Source organism: Narcine bancroftii, chromosome 7 (assembly GCF_036971445.1).
Source record: "Narcine bancroftii isolate sNarBan1 chromosome 7, sNarBan1.hap1, whole genome shotgun sequence".
NCBI lineage: Eukaryota > Metazoa > Chordata > Chondrichthyes > Torpediniformes > Narcinidae > Narcine > Narcine bancroftii.
Genome location: NC_091475.1, coordinates 153,924,314 through 153,941,274, shown reverse-complemented (window position 1 = coordinate 153,941,274; position 16,961 = coordinate 153,924,314). Strand labels below are relative to the sequence as shown.

The window sequence follows — 16,961 nt, the reverse complement described above, 5'->3', positions numbered from 1 at the left end:
CAGTGCCTGATGGTCTCTACAATAGCTTAGGCCTCTTTCTCCAAAGATGGGTTCTGAAGCTTGTAGGATGCAGGAGAAAAAGGCAATTGGCCTGCCCGCCTAGTTAAGGGTAGCAGAGGCATCAGTTTCCACCTGGAAGGGTGAGTTTTCATCCACCTCATGCATGGTGATCTTTGCAATGTAGCACCAAAGGTAGTTAAAAGCTGCCAGGAATTCAGCTGACAATGGGAAAGAGGTGGACTTTAAGAGGGGGTGGACCTTATCTACGTAGTGAGGGACCCACTGGGCATCATAGAATCAGCAGCCCAGGCACCTCCTTAAGGCTTTCATGGTTCTCGGAATTGGGAGATCTAACAGGGGGCACATTCGATTTGGGTCTAGGCCAATTATGCCATTCTCTACCACATAGCCCAGGATCGGCAGATGTTTATTCCAGAATACACACTTACTGGAGTTGTACGTGAGATTCAGTACCTTGGCCGTGTGGAGAAACCTCTGGAGGTTGGCGTCAGGGTCTTCCATAGAAGGTTCACAAATGGTGACATTGTTGGGATAAGGGAAGGTGGCCTTCAATCCACAGTCGTTGACCATTTTTTCCATCTGTCTCTAGAAGACCGAGACCACATTGGTGATACCAAAAGGAACTCCGGAACTGATAGAGCCATCCATCTGCCTCAAATGCTGTGTAGGGGCAGTCCTCAGAACAGATTGGTAACTGCTGGTATGCAGCTTTTAGGTTGATGGTCGAATAGACCTGATACTGCACAATTTCATTTATCATATCCAAAATTTGAGGGAGGGGGTTTACGTCCAGGAGTGTGAAATGATTAATTGTTTGGCTATAGTCATTCACTAGCTTGGACTTTTATTCCCCTTTCACAACTACCACCTGGGCTCTCCAAGGGCTGTTGCTAGGCTCAATTATGTTCTCTTTGAGCAGCTGCTGCATCTTGGCTCTGATAAATTCCTGATCCCCACACTGTATCGCCTGATCTTTGTAGCTATTGGTTTTATTAAGGGTTATATTAGTATATTAGTATGGTTATGGATAAATATGTCTTTAAAAGAGATAGATTATGGGGGTTTAGTGTAGGTCACTTCACAGAGTAACATTTCACAAAAAACATCTCATTTAAAATGCAAGAACTTTACAGAAGCAGTGAACAATGCTGATTTATTGTGTATGGGCAATAAAGTCCAGCATCAGAAGTACTAATTAGATCTTTCAAAGATTGGGTTTGGAGCCCTGCAAGAAGTCATTTGTTTTTTTACAAGCAGAGAGAGGAGAAAACAAACAGGATTCTTCATTGAGAGAGAGAAGTGAGTTCTACAGTCGCAGCTGAGACTGCAGGCTTGTTGAAATACCCATTTTGAAGATGGATTGAGAGTTCTGAGTTCAGCCTCTTCAAAACCCTTGTAGTCTTTACAAGAGGAAATGGCTGGCTAGAATATTTCTCCTGAAATAAGGGAAATGAGAGGAACTCTGTGGTGACCTGGAAGAAGAGGTTATAATTTGGCATGACAAAATAGCCATCCTCCATCTTGATCCGATGACAGGCTAGGTGGCACAGACCTCGAAGCATGGCAAGATGGTCACTGTGGTTTCCCACGATGCTTCACTTCCAGTGGTGGGTCCTGCCATGAGATGCAGCAAGACGCTGGCAGCGAACGTCATGGAAAGGCAGAGGCCGATCCTTCAGGACTCTGGCATGGGTCGAGTGATCATTCGGGGGTTGGACATATGGTCGCCCTCTTTGGGTTCCCTTTAGCACAGCAGACCTTCGCCCAGTGCCCTCGCTTACGGCATTCTACGCACACAGAGTCCTTCACGGGGCATCAGGCATAGGGGTGCTGTGTCTGGCCACAGAAATAGCATCACCAGTGGCACATGGCCGCAGCAGTCAGTGCTGGGGCTGTGGGGGTTGCAGGTACCACATTGACTTGGTCCTCTGAAAGGGCACCACTTTTGCCCATGAGGTTGTCAGCTCCCAGTTGGGCTTCTTGAGCACTTTCGCCAGATCCAGAGTGCTGGCCAAGTTTTTCTTCCCCAACTCCAGCAGTCGCTGCCTCACATACCTTGACCTCACTCCTACCACGAGAGTGTCCCAGATTTTTTCCTCTTCTCTCATCTGGGCTCTGACCACATTGTAGTGACATTTTCTGGTCAGGGCCCACAGTTCAAGAATATAGTCATCCAGCGACTCTCCTGGACGCTGTTGATGTTGAGAGAGTCAGTGTCTCGCCAGCACATCATTCTGGATCCTCATGTAGCAGGACTTCAAGACTTCTATGGCCGGTTCATAGGTACCACAGTCTCTGATGACAGCAAACCCCTTGAGACGACTCGAGAGACAAGTGCTGATCTCTGGAGACGTCTTGTGTGGCCGTTAGAAAGGACTGGAATCACTCCTGCCAGTAGGCAAATTCCTCTGCGGCCTCAGTGGACAGAGGGCTGATCTGGAGCATGCCTGGCTTCAGCAGGGCTTCCATCTCATTTCAAAGATAAGCTATTAAAATTGTAGCATGACTGAATGCACTCAGAGACAAGTGTGAAATACAAACAAGCTTTTAATAGCTTACAGTCAATGGCTAGTAGACACTGAGCCAGCCATCTGAGCAATACATAAGGCGCTTTCAGTTGCTTGGATGCAGATAATGTGCCAGCAGATGCGGCTGAGGGAGTGCAGCTGGGATGTTCGGGTGGCTGTGGAGAAGATGCCTTTCTGTCGGCTGAAGAAGAGCCACGTCTAAGCAAATACCGACTCCTGTGGACTGTGGCTGTAGTCCCACTGCTGCTTTCAGGTATAACGGGGGATTCTCTGAGTCAGAGGATATACCTACAAGAGGAGGGTTAGGTAAGTGCTCCTCCTGGCCAGGTTCTCCACTTTCAGATAGCCACCCAACAGCCGCATTTACAGTGGGATATTCTGGCCACCTGAAAGCAGCTATAGACAGTGAATATCAGTACAGAGTATCGGTTAGATAACATCTGTAGAACATTATATAGATCTCATCTAATCATCCAAGGAATGATATACATTCCCCGGTCCCTTCTCTTCCATAGTCCCTGTTCCCCCCTCCCTCCCCAGTCCCTGTTCACTATCCCTCTCCAATCCCTGTTCCCTCTGGACCTCCCCTACCTCCCTCCCCAAACCTCCCTCCCTCCCTGGTCCCTTGCTCCCCCTAGCTCCCTCCCTGTCCCCCCTCCCTCCCTGGTCCCCAGACCCCCTTCTCTTCCCGGTCCATGGTTCCTCGCTCCCTCCCTGGTCCCCAGACCCCCTTCTCTTCCCGGTCCATGGTTCCTCGCTCTCTCCCTGGTCCCTAGTCCCCGTTCTCCCTCCCAGTTCCTCGGTCCCCACTCTCCCCTGCCCCCTTCTCCCCACTCTATCCTCCATCTCCAGTTCCCACTCTCCCCCCCCTGCCTTGTCCCCTTTTCACTTCCCTCCACACCCCCCTCCCCGCTCCCCACCCTTTCCATTTCTCTCCCGGTCCCCGTTCCATCCTTCCACGGTCTCCAGTATCACCACCCCAGCCCCTGCTCCCTTGTTTTCCCCCTCAACCCAGTTCCCTCTCCCCCCCCACCACACTTCCCCCTTGGAACTTCTGTTCAATGCTAAACCCTGGGTGGATGGTTCCAATTCCCGCAGTGACCCTCTGAACATTCGCAGGTAAGACTTTAATTTTTTTTTAAAATGGTGCTAGTATTTGGGTTTTACAGTGGTGCAAAGTAGTCTGGCACCGGCCCTGCCACTACAACACACAACCCAACACTTACATAAGCAGCAAATACTATACAGTCCAGACTAAATGCAAGTTGGATCACTGAAATTAACAAAACCTTTTCTGGTAGTTAGAATTATCAACACAGTCTACAACCTCTTTCCCACTAACAGTTCAACGACCACAATCTTTACTGAACAATTGAATCAGTTTGTGAATAAACTCATTGAAAGGAGGAAGATACCTCATGATTAATTACAATACAGGTAGTTCTGACTTACGACTGTAATTGGGACCGAAGGATCGGATATATCTTGAAATGCACATTGGAATTTTGCCCGCATGCATGGAGTACCGAAGTCTTAAAGCAAACTTTTAAATCAAATGTTGTATTTGACAAACTACAACAGGGATTCAGGGCACGAAGGAGCCAAAATATACATACTTAACTTGTTAGTCGGTGTCCACAGGCTGGGCGCAGCCATCTTGATTCCTGTGCACATGTGCGAGTCTTTGATTGGTGCATACATGGTGGGTTTGCATATTGGCATTCGGGTGGTGCATATACAAGAGATAAGCGCCCTGACAATATTGAATTTGCACCCTTAACTCTTGCCCATGTACCAACCGAACTCCAATGTACACATTTTGGCTCTTACAGCCCAGTGGTCAAGTACAACATTATCCATGTAAATTACTATTTTTTTCATATATTTAAAAAAACCTGGTTGTATGTGTGGATGGATGAAAGTCACGTAGGTCCTAAATTGGGGACTACCTATGTAAATGTGATGAAGTTAAGCTAAAGCCAACATTATTTTAATTGACCTGGATTAAAAATTCCACTCAGCACTAAAACTACCAGGATCAGCTTCACAAAATGACAGTGGCCATTGAATTTAGCTCAAACAAAAGTTCATTCAATTCAATTCACTGGCTTGAAACTTGACAATCAGCAAAATCAAATGCATAGCTTGAACTGATTGCCACTATGGTTGGTTACAAAGTTTCCATATGTAAAAAAAATAAGTATTGGAGTTGTTCCAGGCTTAACAGTAAGTCAAGGAGAAGCAGCAGCAGACTGGTGAGTCCACCTTGCTATTCATAATTTCACCTGGTCACAGATTGGTCACACCTGAAAACCCAAACATTCAAGAAAGATTCATCTAACTATATCCTGGTGTCCTTTAAATGCTGAAACATTAATCCATAACTTGAAGCACTTCCTGTGCACCTGACTTTCTGAGACACAAGAAATAGCTGGTATTTCACACTGATGTTGGAATTGTCAGCAATTGATCATTGCTGCACCTCCAATCTAATTAGAAACTGGGGGAGGGGGGGGGGGCAAAATAAACTCAATGGATAGTAATTAATTTAGCATATAATTCCTTTTAATTGAATCTCAACTACTTTATGCACTGAATGATTTTGTTATATTTCAAACTGCTCTTCCAATTGAATTAGCCAAGATGTTATTTACTCAGGCTGATTAAGAACTACAGAGACTTCAAAGCTTAAAGGCAGTTAAATGGAACATTTCCTCAAAATAGATGCTGGGACTGTGATGGGATATTGACACTGATTGGAATATAAGCAGCATGACAGTTTTATGTTGAGCATGCTGTTTGTTAGCTGGTAGCTCTAGTTAATGTTAATCGTGTTGTTCGGATGCATTAGCCGGGCATTGGTGCTGTAGGTGCTATTTTGATAAAAAGCTCAGACCCAAAATGTTGACTGACCTTTTCGACCCATGTCATCTGACTTGCTGAGATCCTCCAGTAACTCTTTGTCTGTTCAAGATTCTAGCATCTGCAACTTTTGTGTTCCTCCAATAATATGAGTCTGATTCTGACCTTGGATGCTGTCCATGAGGAGCTTTCCCTGTGATTGTGTAGGTTTCCCCCAAGTGATTGTGTAGGTTTCCCCCAAGTGTTCCGTTTCTGTCCATACCTCAAGGGTGTGTAGGTAGGGAATGGGATTGAAGGGATCGCTCTGAGAGCTGGCATATACTCGATGTGCTAAATCACCTACATTGTGAGGAAAATTGTCAATGTCAGCTGAGGGCCAACACGATGAGAGGACAACAACACTTAAATTAGGATAGTGATGCCGGAACTGTGCCTGCATTTTGGGTGCACCGGGACCACAGCATGGGTTGTGAATCATACATTTGGGAATCTTACCCAGGAAACAAAGTATAATTGTGCAATATGTAAGGTGACAGGACCTCAGATTTCATGATGTTGCGCCGGAAGTCTTAATGAATATGGTGCAAAGTAGAAGAAATGTGAAATATAGAGATGATTGAGTGTCTCCTGCAGATGTGTTCAAAAGACAGTGGGAGCAGAAAATATGGAAGGTTTTTGCCACACAGCTGTGGCCCTGCTTGTGTTGCAAGAAATTCATATGAATGTTCAAGGTCAGTGAATGTACCTTCAAATATTGAACCACTAGTTGCCCCATTAGCCTCTAACTGAGTGGTTCTCAACCTTTTTCTTTCTACTCACATGCCACTTTAATTATTCCCTATGCCATAGGTGTTCTGTGATTAGTAAGGGATTGCTTAAGGTGGTATATGGGTGGAAAGAAAAAGGTTGAAAATCACTGTTTTAATTGTACCTAATTCACTCATTATGTGCGTGGTTTCATAACTCCAAAGGAAATGGGCCAATGACAATTTTTCACATGCAAAATATTTCAGTAGCAATTGAGTCTAGAGCAGTGGTTCTCAACCTTCCCTTCCCATTCACAGACCACCTTAAATAATCCCTTCTAACCACAGAGTACCAATGGCAGAGGGATTGCTTAAAGTGGTACGTGAGTGGAAAGAAAAAGGTTAAGAACCACTAGTCTATCTCTACTAAATGACCATGACCACCTATCAATCTACATTTCTATCAACAATTCAATTGTCTCATCATTCTAACAGAATTATTATTGCATTGCTCCCATACTCATTTATCACAAGTGTATACTAATTCAGAGTTGCATCACCTTCATATATTGCACATTATTTCATACGCTGCCTACTATTTTACAGATTAAAGTAGCACAGAGACAGGCATGTAAACTGAGATGATACAGACATAGTTGCCTTACCCAGTGGACCAAATGATAGAGACTGTTATAGGGATGACCACTGTGGAGGCCTTGACATACAGGTAATCCTCGACTTCCAACGTATGTATGTCCAAGTACGTTTTGTATAGTGGAACCACTTTATAATGCGATAGTTTGGATGAAAAAAATTGCCATAAACCTGGGGTCGCACTAAATTGGGGTTTCAATAAATAGTTGTAGATAAAGTTCCCTCTCCCCAAGGCAGCCCGAGGTCCTCATTCCCAATGGCAGCCCAAGGACCCCGCTCCCCGTGGCAGCCTGAGGTCTGAGTCCAATGACTCATCGCATTATATTCGAATTTGCATTAAATTGGATTGTGTTAAATCGGGGTTCCAATTTATATGTTGAGATTCTTTATTATTTACTAGGTTCATATGTTCAGTATCTTTATTAAAGGTACTGTACTGTACATATGTTGACATTCTTCATTAAAGGTTCATTTATTAACCATATTTTAAAAATATTACTTTAAGGCCTCGTTAAGCCATGCACGGTGGGGTGAATCCGACTTGTGTCGAATCCGAGTTACGACCAATCCATCGGTCCCAATTACAGTCATAAGTTGGGGACTGCCTGTACAAGCTGCAGAAGGTGTGAATTTACCTGGGACTCCTAGACCCATACTTGCTTCATGGTCAGCTTCCAAGACCACCTGGAGATTTCTCCATTGAAAAACAGTAGCCTTTCCCCTGCACATTTCAGCACCCTGTTTGCTCTGATTATCAGTCATTCTCTGCAACAAGTTCATTCTCTGTTTTTAACCATGATTTATTTATTAAGGTTTTCACACTTTTCTTTAGTCCATCCATCCAGTTAATTAGATATTGTAACAATATTAATATTTGGGGAGAATTTATAAGATTTAGAGTAGGCCACACACATTCACACATTTTAAAACAGATCTTATTTGAAAGACTGAAGAATTCACATTGCAAGATCTCTCTGGAGAATGGTAAGCAACTTTCACAAGTAGGTGTTAATTGAACTGACATCATAAAATGCTTGACCATTGTCTTGCTGGAGTCATTGTCTATCAGTAGCTTTTCTGCAAAGTGCTCATAGAAAGGCCACGCCTGGATTTTGTTTAGTTTATCTAACAACAGATAGGAGCAGAAGAAAGAATTCCTGTTGTTTTGCTCAGGAGGGGGTTTTGCAAGACATGAGTCACATGCTCTCTTTGGAGTTTCAGTTGGAAGAGATAGAGAGTTGAGTTCACAGCTCAGTTAGTCAGTCAGTGTGTGGGACACTGACAAGTAACTGAAAAGTGCAATCCAGGGAAAACTGTTTGAAACTGATGAAAGCAAGTTCCAGAGCAGTAGATGGCTGGAAGTTCTATCTGTCTTGTGTTTCTCTTGAAATAGAGGAAGGAATGGAACTCTGTGGTAGCTTAAAGAAAAGGGGTTACCATCTAGAAGACTCTGATGGGGCAAGTTTCATCAGCGAGACCCTGAGGTGACTAGTGGTGGTAGCTCAGTTGTGGAAATCCTGGAACAACAAATATCTCTCTCTGCAAACCCTACAAGAACCTTCCTGAGCGGTAAACATTTACCTTTCAAGCACCAAAGCCTGGTGAAATATACCCATGGTATATGGGTATATTTACCCATATACCATCTTTATAGATGTTAAATTCTGTGCATAGTATGGTGATTGCCTGCAACCAGAGAACTTGGTAGAAGGAGAAGTGAGATTGAACTGTGAACCAAAGAACTTTTCTTGAATTTACACATACATTACATACACGTGCACTTAGAATTAGAAGGGGGTTAATTTGGGTTAATTAAATATAGTTAAGTTAAAGTTGGATTCCATTTTCATGTTTGAAGTTGATTAAAAATAACTTGTTTTAAAAACCACTTGTCTTGGTAAATGTCTATTGCTGCTCGTAACATTTTATACTCTTTATTGGGTGAAGATTCCTGAATAGTTTAAATTCTATGAATAAAAAACACTTACTAGATTACTTGGAACTATAAAACCTGATAAAGTTAGTACTCAGCAGGAGCAGATTAATTTCTAAATGTCCTTGGTTTACCTGGGAGAATGGGAGCCAACGTTTCTTTCAGTTTGATTGATTTTGTCCATTATAGAATAATACAGAATATTATTGACCTAAGGCATCATCCTGCTTGTTTCCGAAAACATTGAAACAAACTATGTTAACTTATGCTTGAAGAGAGATAAGTATAATCCTTAGCTTTCATTAGCCCCAGAGCATCTCCACTGAGATGGCTGGTCAATTTTTATTAAATAGATTTTATACCACACACCATCAAGAAAATAAAATCACAAGACACCACAGTAGTAATTCCAAAGTTGTTATGGAATAGCTGTAAGGCTGCAAAATTATAATACCACCCTTGTGGGGAACAGACAAAATGGAAGTAATGTTCTTTCTTTGGCTTGGCTTCGCGGACGAAGATTTATGGAGGGGTAATGTCCACGTCAGCTGCAGGCTCGTTTATGGCTGACAAGTACGATGCGGGACAGGCAGACACGGTTGCAGCGGTTGCAGGGGAAAATTGGTTGGTTGGGGTTGGGTGTTGGGTTTTTCCTCCTTTGTCTTTTGTCAGTGAGGTGGGCTCTGCGGTCTTCTTCAAAGGAGGTTGCTGCCCGCCGAACTGTGAGGACATGGAGGGGGAGGACATGGACATGTCCTCAGGCCTGCGCAAAGGAGCTTTCAGGTTGAGTGCAGTGTGCCCCACCTTTTACACCCATGGTTCGTGTGCCGTGGCCAAGCAAGCTGCGAAGTGGCAGCGAGGTCCTTGGGTTGTAGGTTTTATATTGGAGTAGAACTGGAGTCCTCACCCTGGATGAGACATATAAGGCAATCGAACAACTGAAAAGTGGCAAAGCAGCAGGTATGGATGGAATCCCCCCAGAGGTCTGGAAGGCTGGCGGCAAAACTCTGCATGCCAAACTGCATGAGTTTTTCAAGCTTTGTTGGGACCAAGGAAAACTGCCTCAGGATCTTTGTGATGCCACCATCATCACCCTGTACAAAAACAAAGGCGAGAAATCAGACTGCTCAAACTACAGGGGAATCACGCTGCTCTCCATTGCAGGCAAAATCTTCGCTAGGATTCTACTAAATAGAATAATACCTAGTGTCGCCGAGAATATTCTCCCAGAATCACAGTGCGGCTTTCGCGCAAACAGAGGAACTACTGACATGGTCTTTGCCCTCAGTCAGCTCCAAGAAAAGTGCAGAGAACAAAACAAAGGACTCTACATCACCTTTGTTGACCTCACCAAAGCCTTCGACACCGTGAGCAGGAAAGGGCTTTGGCAAATACTAGAGCGCATCGGATGTCCCCCACAGTTCCTCAACATGATTATCCAACTGCACGAAAACCAACAAGGTCGGGTCAGATACAGCAATGAGCTCTCTGAACCCTTCTCCATTAACAATGGCGTGAAGCAAGGCTGTGTTCTCGCACCAACCCTCTTTTCAATCTTCTTCAGCATGATGCTGAACCAAGCCATGAAAGACCCCAACAATGAAGACGCTGTTTACATCCGGTACCGCACGGATGGCAGTCTCTTCAATCTGAGGCGCCTGCAGGCTCACACCAAGACACAAGAGAAACTTGTCCGTGAACTACTCTTTGCAGACGATGCCGCTTTAGTTGCCCATTCAGAGCCAGCTCTTCAGCGCTTGACGTCCTGCTTTGCGGAAACTGCCAAAATGTTTGGCCTGGAAGTCAGCCTGAAGAAAACTGAGGTCCTCCATCAGCCAGCTCCCCACCATGACTACCAGCCCCCACACATCTCCATCGGGCACACAAAACTCAAAACGGTCAACCAGTTTACCTATCTCGGCTGCACCATTTCATCAGATGCAAGGATCGACAATGAGATAGACAACAGACTCACCAAGGCAAATAGCGCCTTTGGAAGACTACACAAAAGAGTCTGGAAAAACAACCAACTGAAAAACCTCACAAAGATAAGCGTATACAGAGCCGTTGTCATACCCACACTCCTGTTCGGCTCCGAATCATGGGTCCTCTACCGGCATCACCTACGGCTCCTAGAACGCTTCCACCAGCGTTGTCTCCGCTCCATCCTCAACATCCATTGGAGCGCTTTCATCCCTAACGTCGAAGTACTCGAGATGGCAGAGGTCGACAACATCGAGTCCACGCTGCTGAAGATCCAGCTGCGCTGGGTGGGTCACGTCTCCAGAATGGAGGACCATCGCCTTCCCAAGATCATGTTATATGGCGAGCTCTCCACTGGCCACCGTGACAGAGGTGCACCAAAGAAAAGGTACAAGGACTGCCTAAAGAAATCTCTTGGTGCCTGCCACATTGACCACCGCCAGTGGGCTGATATCGACTCAAACCGTGCATCTTGGCGCCTCACAGTTCGGCGGGCAGCAACCTCCTTTGAAGAAGACCGCAGAGCCCACCTCACTGACAAAAGGCAAAGGAGGAAAAACCCAACACCCAACCCAAACTAACCAATTTTCCCCTGCAGCCGCTGCAACCGTGTCTGCCTGTCCCGCATCGGACTTGTCAGCCACAAACGAGCCTGCAGCTGACGTGGACATTTACCCCCTCCATAAATCTTCGTCCGCGAAGCCAAGCCAAAGAGAGAGAACTGGAGTTAATGAGTAGTTGATTGGACGCAGTGAGCCAACGGGTCTGTTTCTGTACCATGTCTCTCTAACACCAAGGGCTGCTTTACTCATCTTGAAAGGGACAAATTGTGCTTAAAATACACTTTTGACCAAATGAAGATTAGAGCAGGCTTTTTCACAAATTTATTTGAATAAAAGTGAAAGTACGATTTTTCATGACTGGTTATAACATAGCATAATTAATTGTGATTCATTTATAATCAGAACAAGGCAGTGCATTGCAGCACAGACAAGCATGGAATTGCCAAGAAATTAGTTATTTAACTGTATCGGCTCTTGCTTCATTTTTTTAAATTGGCTTGAGTTAGTTGCTTTTTATACAGAAAATGTATAATCTGCTGTCAAATTGGGTGAGTTTTGCCATAAAGAATAGACTGTACAGGCCTCTCAGTGACTCTCCCCTGTGAATAATTAAATATCTTATGACACACAGGCCCACTCTAATGTGGAACCATGTTATTTCAATCATTTGGACATTGGTCCAAGCTTAGAAGTTCAGATGTGGCCAGATAGCATTTCTGTCCTAATATTTAAAAAAATATTGGCTTGCATTCCAGAGGGAGACAATCAGATCCTCCTAGGTGAATTAAATCCAGAATTTATAAAAGATGAAGTCCTCTGGAGAGACATGATGGGCAAGGTGGGTTCTGCTCAGTTGTCTTAACGCAAACACTCATGGCCCAATCCAGTAACAGTTAAATATGGAGATAAACATATCAAGGGCTGAGAGGCAAACAACAATTTGACCTCATCTCACAGCGAGCCATTTGGTCTAGACTCAGTGCTTCCACATTCTGACAAGTTAAAAGGCAAACAAAATGCCAAAGGTAGATAATGTCTCTGCTGATACTATAACCTTGAGATGTAATTTTTAGGAAGTGGAGGATAAGCTGGTGGCTCTAAAATTCCTGAGAACTGTAACCAAAAATTAGTTCAATCCAATTGCAGTAACTAGTAAGCGAGCTGACAGTAGCAAATGCCAGAGGACATCCGCATAAGGTGAGTAGAGGAAAGTTTAGGGGAGAAGTCAAGGCTACGTTTTCTTTATAGAGAGAAATGGGTGCCTGTAATGTATTGCCAGGGATGGTAGTAGAAGCTGATATAATAGGGAAATTTAAAAGATTTAGACAGGCACATGGATACAAGAAAAATAGAGGGTCATGATGTGAGGTAGGGAAGGTTTAGTTTGTTGAGTAGGTTTATGCTTTCAAATCAAGTTTATTGTCATCTAATTGTACAAGTACAACCTGATGAAACAACATTTTCCAGACCTCAGTGCAAAACATGCAGACATGCAACCAGACATTACACATAGACAGGCAAACAATACATATGCAGGACAAATATTTCATCTATACAAATAAATAAACATTGTTTTTTACAAATGAGAGTCTTGGATTAAGCAGTTTATTTGGTCGTTCAGCATTCTCATTACCCGTAGGAAGAAACTATTTCTCAGCCTGGTGCTACTGGTTCTGATGCTCCTGTATCTCTTCCCTGAAAGGATCAGCTGAAAGATACTGTGTGCACGGTGGAAAGGATCCTCAATGATTTTGCGTGCAATGTCTATATTTATATAGATCAGCACAGCATCGTAGGCTGAAAGGCCTGTACTGTGCTGCAATGTTCTCTTTCTTTGTTATAGAGGTGTTGTCTGGCACAGGGAAAGTCATAAAACTGATTTTCCTTAGATGTGATGACCTAATACCTAATAGGAGGCCTATAGTCAGTGTGGATTCTGTCCACGTGAAAACACAATTGACACGCACTTCACCACATATCACCTCCAAGATAAATCCATGGAAATTCATCTCCATCTACATGAAGGTATTAAAGCTGGGAATTTAGCGAATGGGTTCACAAATGATTCTATATCAGTTAAGTTTAGTGTCAAGCAAGTGTCTTGCTTGACAGATATCAAAGGAGAAGTTTACCATTTCTCTGCATGTACTAGTACAGCTTATGACCATCTGAAGATAGGAGTGCCATTAAACCGGCCATTCTCAATGGGGGCCATTTAAAAAAAATGTAATTGGTAGGAGAGAAGTGCGGAAGAAACCAACTAAACTTGACTCCTTCACAGGGAAGGGGGCCCATAAACATTGAGCAGAATCTTAAGGGAACCATTGCCAATGTTGAGAATGGCTGCATTAAACCTACAAAAAATAACTCATGGTTGACCAAGCCACACCCTCTTGTACACTTGTAATACATACTAGTTGTTGTAGGCTTTTCAATGCACAGGAAAGATGGCACTAATGATGTTTCCACAAAATCTTCCATGTTCACCAACAGATATTCAAACTGTGCCTTCACCAAGATAAATATCTCAAGCACTGAGCACTGATGAAGAACAGGACACAGCATTTGCATACCTAACCCTAGATTCCTGAAACAATACTCTTAGCACAGTAAATGATTTTCATGAGGAATGAAGAAATAATCCAAGCATGTTCCATTGATATGCAAATCCTTGACTTATTCATCAGAATGCCCTGGATCAAGACAATTTATAATGGGATGATATCATGACCCTTGAGAGCATTTGTCAGGCTCAGAGTCAATGGTGGAAAAAGTGCACCACCTCCTACTCTACCTGGCTGCTTGTCCACTCTCTCACTGCATTCTTTGCCCCACCAGTATCCGAGCCTGTGGATCCCACATTCTTGTTTGGTTATCTCTGAGCCCAAAGAACCAGAGTGGACGCATACATAAAGGATGCTTATGAAGTTTGTGGAAATAGTTCTGTTGGTCAGCATGCTGGAGAGCAAGATGAGCAACCAGGAATGTCAACTCAGTCTAAACAAGTTATATTAAAGAATAGGAGCACTGTTTAGAAGGTCTAAACATTGCTTGGTGAACCTCTTCTGCTGAATGACTATTTGTTCACCGACTTGGTGCATTGAGAAAATCATCTTTTTTCCATAGCAATTGAAAGTCAGAAAAATTGCAAATGCTGAAAATCTGAAATAAAAACAGAAAATGCTGGAAACACTAAGCACATTGGGCGGCACCAGCGAATCTTCCACCTGAAATGGGAGCTCTGCTTTTCTTTCCACCAAATTTGACAGACTTCCTGAGTGTTTTGAGTGATTCCCGCCTTTGCATCAAAACTTCCGTTGTCTCAATACAAAGTGAGATCATAAGATTCTAATATCTATACCTCTACAAAATATTTACCAGCTTACAATTTAAAGCAGTGTGTAATGTAGCCAAATAGCAAAAAAAACAGACTAGTACATGAAAATAATGTGACTGAGAATGCTGATTCTTGGAGTCACCAAATTACATTGCGCTGTGAATCACTTCAGGAATACAGCCAACTCACCTTTATTTCAGCTTTTGCGCATGGGTCACTGCAGACAGACCGAACAACAAGATCTCCACTGGCCCAAATTTTGGCATCATCCATTTTCAGCTCTCCATTGTCCCAACTTCCAATGTTGATATAGTCAAATAGCCCTTTTCTCAACTTTTTAAAATTCATGATTTCATACCTAAATGCAAGAACATTTTGTTAGATAATTGTATAGAATCTTGGAAGCAGGAAAGAGAAAAATCTGAAATGAATTAAAGCTTTGGGTGGTACTTGAGGAAGAAATACTGCAAGATTAGCTTCAAAACCATATCAAGGAGAAGATAGACACAATTGCAAAAAAAAAGATTGACCTCTTATTAATAGAGACAATTTATTAAACTTATCAAGCACATTCATTTCTGAAGCACGAGAAACAGGTAAACTACATTAACTTCTGCATTTCTTAAAGCATTTTATATCTGCTAATTATATTTAGCTCCTGTTGAGAAGCTTTCTCAACAATCGATTATTGCTCAGTGAACACAGAGCATAAGTGGGGCATCATTGTGTACTGAGTAAGGAATGGTTGACCACTCCCTCTCACATTTGAGCTGGGAAGAGGCAGCTCCCAAATTCAAGCACAAGACCAACTACTCCCAAAACCTGCCTCTCGTCTGCAGGCTGAGTTGACGTAAAAATTTGCAGGCATTCCACTTTGTTGCCCCCGCCCACCCCTCCATTTTTTCTGATCTCTGATAGTCAATCTTGGTGTTCCAGGAGTCCAGAACAGATGTGTGTGTATGTAAGACACTGTCAGGATGCATTGGTGTATTTGTGTGGGAGATACTCTCTGAATGCGTGTGTGAGATACTGTCAGTACGTATGTTGGGGGGGTGTGCATGAGGTACTGTCAGTATGTATGTTTGGGTGGGTGTGTGTGAATGTGTGTGTGTGTGTGTGAGAGAGAGAGAGATAGATAGATACCTTGAATATGTGTGTATGTGTGAGAAATACTCTGGGGGTGTGTGTGTTACTGTCAATCTGTGTTGGTGTTTGTATATGAGAGATACTGTCAGAGGGTATGTATGGGTGTGTGCATGATATTGTTAGTACATGTGTGTAAGATTTTGTCAGTGCATATGTGTGTGTGTGTGAGAGATACTGTGTGTGGGTGTATGTGCGCATTTGAGACTGTCATAGTATGTGTGTGTGATAGATTGAGCAGGGTACACTCAGCACTGTGGCTTAGCTACAACTTGCAGCAGAAGCCTCATATTTGGATCCCATTATTCTGAAAATAATCACACATTATTGATTGAGGCTTACGTAGTTCCATATTAGGAAGAGACTATGAGCAATGGTTTTGGGGTGTTTGTATAGGAACGGAGAGAACGAATTTCTACATGTTCACGACACGTTCTTGATCAGTACATTTACAGTTGTTTAACTATGACAGAGATAAGGTTGGATCTGGTGCTGGAGAATTAATATTGGTCAAAAAGGCCAAAATGTCTGTTGGAGAACACTTGGGTAAGAGCAATTCTTGCATGATAAGGTTTAGCATGTGGAAGGGCAAAGGACAACCAGATCGAATTTTGATTTAAACAGAGCAAACTTGAAGGGAATGAGAAAAGGATTTGTTGAGAGTAAAACTACTAAAAATTGAATGGTGAAACAATGGCGATCTTTTTGAAGGAAATACCTCAGACAGAGCCAAGGTAAAACATACAATAGGCAACGGTGAAGCCATCAAAGCCAAGACTTTAAGAGAAGCTCATGATAGAATAAAGAAAAGGGTGTTTAATGCACATCAGGTGAATTCTTTGACTACCAAGTTGAGAGTGAAGAGGAAGCAGAAAAAAAGAGCACTTAGCAGTGTGGAATACTGATTGACATGAAACAAAACTCAAAAAAATTCTTTTGGCATATAATTAGTACGTGGGTAGTAGAGGTGAGGTGGGACCAATTAGAAAAGAAATATATATGCTCAGAGGCATTGGCAAAAAAAATTGTACTTTGTTTCAAGGTTCAATGAGATAGATAATGGATGGGGTGAAAACTGAGAGGCAGAATTACGAAGTGAACTGAGAATGGAATGGAGAGCTTGTCATGTGAAGGTAACAGAGGGAATACAGCAAATATGGCACTCTGGTTTGAGAAAGCTTTTACAGACAC

The 16,961-nt window shown here is 43.1% G+C and overlaps 1 protein-coding gene across 6 annotated transcripts in view; it reads right to left on the bottom strand.

The window, feature by feature from the left end:
• Positions 1–16,961, bottom strand: part of grm5b (glutamate receptor, metabotropic 5b) — a 266,837-nt gene that overhangs the window by 121,880 nt on the left and 127,996 nt on the right. For all 6 annotated transcript variants that reach the window (XM_069890877.1, XM_069890878.1, XM_069890883.1 and 3 more), the window contains one exon: positions 14,817–14,985. In XM_069890877.1, the coding sequence (XP_069746978.1) occupies positions 14,817–14,985 (169 nt within the window). The remainder of the gene's footprint in view (positions 1–14,816; positions 14,986–16,961) is intronic.